Source organism: Ceratina calcarata, unplaced genomic scaffold (genome assembly GCF_001652005.2).
Source record: "Ceratina calcarata isolate Rehan_Ccalc_2016 unplaced genomic scaffold, ASM165200v1 scaffold222.2, whole genome shotgun sequence".
NCBI lineage: Eukaryota > Metazoa > Arthropoda > Insecta > Hymenoptera > Apidae > Ceratina > Ceratina calcarata.
The window spans coordinates 146,547-151,881 of record NW_017143986.1 but is presented as its reverse complement, the minus strand read 5'-3'; the positions used below and the strand labels follow the sequence as shown (position 1 = coordinate 151,881).

Sequence of the window (5,335 nt, the reverse complement as noted above, 5' to 3'; positions counted from 1 at the left end):
TTTTGGGATTGACTGTATAGCCAATACATCCTTAAAATATTAATTTCTCGAAATATGGAATCTGTCGAATCTGATTTTTCTTGAACGCCTGCAACTTCGTTGAGGCGAAAGACTCGAGGAAGGCAGCTTTGAAAGTTGCTTCAGTTTTTGCATTATCAAATAACGTGTTACATCGTACGTATAGATAAATGTAACTCCAGCGTAACGCAAATACGCCGAACGCGATATTCATTATTATTATAAAAACCGAATATTCAATATCCTTTATCAATATTTTTTTAAATATTAAAATACACTTTCAGAGTGTATATTTAGTATGCAAACCGTGAGTCCTCGAAGACAATCTATTTTAATTAATCAAATTCTTCTTCATTTCTTGTTTCTAATTTTTCATCGATTACAAATCCGACGAATTTTACGTTTATATCGCGTCCTCGTTGTCGCGTTACAGTCTGCAATCTCGCGTAACTCACGAGCGAACGCACATCTCCCTCTTAAGGCAATCATTTTTCGTACTCTAATTAACAACCCCTGGCTCTCACACTTGTGTCATAAAATATGCTCACCATTTTTCGTACTCTATACATACAGAAATGAAATTATTTGTAAACCATAACAAACCTCGTTCGTGTATAGACGAACGGTGTCCCGAAATTCGGAGCGATCGCTTACTGATTATAAAGAATACTTCTCGATTATACAGATGTATATTTAGAATGTAAGAATAGTTGGACTATTTCTACAGGGTGATTATAGCGAATATATAATCGTACGTTATTCACTAGGTAAAAAGTGTAATTTTTATAACTAAATAACTATGGGAAGCTTATGCTTACTTCAAACGTTCTCCCCTCCTCGAGAGAATATTATTGTGATCATTTTGATTAATTACATTAACACGTAAATAATTTGAACAATGAGAATTATGGATTACACGTTGGTAATGAAATGTAATTGAAACGTAGATATTATCATGCTGTCACACAGTATACAAGTACTATAAATACATGTACGTTCTAAAAAACAAAAGCTTGAGAAAGAAATGAATCTTGAAAGATAGCTAATAGTTCTAGTTTTATTTTAGCTGCAGATTTTTGTTCTGCTCTACGATCTTGTTGCGCAGTAAATTAAAGTGTCCGTGCACCTGAGACAATTGCGCTTTAAGCGAATCTGAAAGTTGCTTTTGCAACTGTTGAACCTCCAATATCTCTTGTCGAAGGTTTTGATAATCTTTGGTAACTTGGTGAACAGAACGTAATAGACGGCTCACGGAGATCTGTTAAAAAGCATAAGAAAAAATATAAAAATAAAAGAAGCGACCTTCATTCAGTTAATGTATTCGCCGAACAAGCCACGTTGTTGATTTCTTTGCTGACTAAATGATCATTTTATTATCGATTTAACTGACGCTTGGAACGTATCACTTCTTATGCTAACTAATGATTTTCATTCAAATCTGAACTAATAAATAAACGATTGCAAAAGTTTAATTGATGATTTGGAAACAATGAGACATACCTCGCTTTCTGGATTTCCAAAATCCTTCTCGAAAGCGTCAATCTGAAACGCGATCATGTCCAGCTTCCCATCGGCCTTCTGAACCTGTAACAAAGAACGATCGGTTCAAACGTTAACTTGTTATTATTTACGAGAATCCGCCGTTTGACTTTTGCAAATAGAAAATTCATGAAAAGTATGAAATGTCATTTGGACGAAACAAGCCGGAAATGATGAGAAATCGTGCTTACGCTTTGCTCGAGATGTACAATAGCTGATTCCATGTTAACTGTTATTTATAACAGACTATTTTAAACGAAGGAGACGTAACCAAGAGACCGCTCTCGTGCTGCGGAGCTGACGGTTGACTTTCTCGCGCTAGAATCGATATGCGCCTGCTGGTACGGTTTGAAAAGCCGAACAGAGGCTAGCGAGGGCCACGCTCCGTATTTAAATATTCCAGCATTCGGTGGCAGCACTACCCACGCGATTCTCCTTTCCCCTGTTTTATCGAGCACAGAATTCGCTGCAAGCAGTTCCTCATTGGATCATTTAAGAATTTAAATTATACTAGCTTCCATCAATTCTTCTTATTTCCGTCCGTCTAAATAGGATTTCACGTTCGAATAGAAAATCTACTCTTGTAAAAGTTTCAGGCAAGGTACAAAGTATAACAATCAAGATTCCCTCAGATCCCACATTTATTTAACATTACGACACAAATTTATACATGATACCTACAAAGCGTGGAATGCGTTGCACATACAACTAAAGCTTGTTATTCGAATCATCATCTCTGCGCTGTGTTATTTACAATAGAACATTCATTACATAGACATTTCGCTTATACACATTTAAGACTGGATTTTTTCTTGCAACAACTTTTCCAGTTTGCGAACGTCCACCGCGAATTTACGGATCCCGTCGCTCAGCTTATCGGTCGCCATTTGATCCTCGTTGAGGAGCCATCTAAACTCGGCTTCGTTTAAACTAATTTTCTGTAGATCGCATTTCTTTGCCACTTCGGACGCAAGTACTTTGCGGATCGGTTCGTTACTCTTTTCTAATTCTTCCAACAGTTTCGGGCTTATAGTCAAAAAGTCACAACCGGCCAGTTCTTTAATCTCGCCTGTAATGAAAAACTTATTTAGGATTTTTCTAAGAGGGAAATAGAATGAATTGTAGATGTAGACTCACCGACGTTTCTGAACGAAGCACCCATGACGACCGTTTTGTATCCAAACTTCTTGTAATAATTGAATATTTTGGTCACGGAGACGACGCCTGGATCTTCCTTGGCATCGTAACTCTTCTTATCGGTGTTCGCGACGTACCTAAACAAATTTAAATAAATACAAACCATGTGAAGCAAATGTATCGCTGAAAATCGCGAGATCTTACCAATCCAAAATTCTACCAACGAACGGCGATATGAGCGTTACGCCCGCTTCTGCACAGGCCACGGCTTGCGCGAAGGAAAACAAAAGCGTTAAATTACAGTGTATTCCATATTTCTCCTCCAATTCCCTGTTCAAGTAAATCATCGTTTGAGATCGAGTCTTTAAATAGATCGTTAACTATGCATTATTATTCAATTTACTTGGCCGCTTGAATGCCCTCCCATGTAGAGGCGAGTTTGATCAACACGCGATCCTTGCTCACGCCAAGCTCTTCGTACAGAGCTATTAACCGTTTCGCTTTCTCGATGCTGGCTTCCTTATTGAAAGACAGTCTGGCGTCCACCTCTGTGGAAACCCTGCCGGGTATGATATTTAAAATCTCTTTACCGAACAGGACACACGTGATGTCCAATGCGTTTTCGAGCTGTTCCGCCAAAGTGCTGAAACAAATAATTCAATTCACAAGTAGATCGTTTCTTTCGATTGAAAAAATAATTAGAGGATTAAAGTGATTATATCAATTTAATTAATACCACCATTACATCAGGCAAATCCTTTCTTTCCTTTAACATTTTCTGCTTCACAATTCCTTTTATTTTTCTTACTAACTTTCTCTGATTCCTTTATACTTCTCGATACCATGTATATCATTTTTCCTATAATATCTTCAATTAACTTTTACCATATAACAGATTCTACATCTACGAATCCTATTTATTAAAACAAAAGTATCTATGTACATGTTAATCATAGCAGAATAAGCTGTGCTCTGTAATTAACAGTTTGCTTCTCTTGAATATTATTAAATAAACATTATTAAAGCGTGTTCCATGTAAATATTGAAAAATATATAATGAAAATTATAAGTTAGAAAATGACAATAAACTTTTATTGCTCACTGTATTAATAATTAATAATATACTTACGGTCCAGATTTTTTTCCATATTGCACAGCTTTATCTATTAAATGAGCATACTTTTTTTGACTAGCTGCTGCAAGGATCAGAGAAGGATTTGTAGTTGCGTCTATCGGTTTAAACTGTTCCATAGCTGAAAATATTCAACATAGCAATGATAAGATAGGGACGATAGGTTTATCCTATTTCGTTTACATGGTAGATTAATTCGATGGGATATAAATATATAGTCTAGAGGCCATCTCTAATATCTGCGGGTCATGCTAGAACTCGCATAGCTTCTATATTACATTGTATGATAAGCAGAAAATTCTCTTGTTCAATTAAGTATTACCTAACGACTACTAAAGACAATAATTGTTGATTGATTGAAACGAAACTAAGAACTAAGAATATTTCTAATAATATTACACAAAATTATAATTTATAGTGTTCGAGGTATCTGACAAAATGAGAATTGAATTTATTACATAAAAATAGCGTGTAGTAGCTAAAAAAAAGTATCGATCGTAAGATCGGAAGGTTTTGTAATTATCCCCTACCACTGTCCGCGTAACGCGATTGAAACTATAAATTAAGAGTTACGTTTCCCGGAAATCGTAATAATATTATTCTTATATTTACAACGCGTATATATATGCATATGCAAATGTTTATAAATATAGAGATTTTCACGTTTTCTTGCCAAACGTTCTATTTTTGTACAGCATAGACGAATTTCAACTGTTTAAACGGCAAATAAAAAGTGCGCCGAATTGGAATTTCCCCCCTGCGAGTGTAGCCGAGCATGACCTTCGCCTTTGACCACATGTATGTGTGCGTGTGCGTTAGATGCGAAATCGTCGGATTAGAATATTTCTATTTACTCACCTTGGAAGTCACCGGTATCGGCGACTATTGTCGTGATTTCCTTCAGCTGTGCCAACGAACTCGTCGTCATCTTGACTTTCTTCGATTGAGGCTCGCTCATTGTTAATGATACTTTTATATACCGTCCGGAGATCGAATTTTCTGCCTCTTACGCTGGAACGATCAACGTTCACGATACTCTGCCAGGCTGGCCAACATTTACAGAGCCACCGCTAGGCTCGATTTCCTCCGATTACGTAACTTGAATAAATAACTCTTTGCTCGTTCGTCAAATGATAAAACCCGAATTATTCAAACTCGTTTAATTAAGATCCTGTATCCTTCATCTTCAAATGTTCAGCTACCTTCAAAAACAGATGTTAACTGTATACTTCTACTTCTCAAACTTTGAATTTTTTTAAACATACTTGTTGCTTCTTACGTATTCTCATACAAAACGATTCCCGATCCACTTGGCATGCATTGCCCTATGAATATTTCTCGTCTGCCAAACGCTGATAATTTCCACTCGATTGCAATGCAAATGAATCCTAATTAAACTCATAGTCATAAGCTCACTACCTTCCAACTTGAAGTCGTTAAAGTCTTCTGAAACCTTCAGTCGACGCAGGGAAAAATTCTTATAAATATAAAGGTTTTAGAACTGTGGAT

The 5,335-nt window shown here is 36.4% G+C and overlaps 2 protein-coding genes across 2 annotated transcripts; both read right to left on the bottom strand.

Annotated features, from left to right (window-relative positions):
• Window positions 1–1,032: 1,032 nt before the first annotated feature.
• LOC113464003 (uncharacterized) lies at window positions 1,033–1,921 on the bottom strand. Its single transcript, XM_026811483.1, has 3 exons — window positions 1,749–1,921; window positions 1,519–1,602; window positions 1,033–1,276 (listed from the first exon to the last, which is right to left on the bottom strand). Exons 1-3 carry the CDS (start codon window positions 1,779–1,781, stop codon window positions 1,076–1,078), a joined length of 318 nt encoding a protein of 105 aa, XP_026667284.1. The 5' UTR covers window positions 1,782–1,921; the 3' UTR covers window positions 1,033–1,075.
• A 259-nt stretch (window positions 1,922–2,180) lies between these two features.
• Window positions 2,181–5,015, bottom strand: Taldo (transaldolase). Its single transcript, XM_018020310.2, has 6 exons — window positions 4,685–5,015; window positions 3,824–3,947; window positions 3,098–3,337; window positions 2,899–3,024; window positions 2,695–2,831; window positions 2,181–2,626 (listed from the first exon to the last, which is right to left on the bottom strand). Exons 1-6 carry the CDS (start codon window positions 4,782–4,784, stop codon window positions 2,352–2,354), a joined length of 1,002 nt encoding a protein of 333 aa, XP_017875799.1. The 5' UTR covers window positions 4,785–5,015; the 3' UTR covers window positions 2,181–2,351.
• Between the last annotated feature and the right edge of the window lie 320 nt (window positions 5,016–5,335).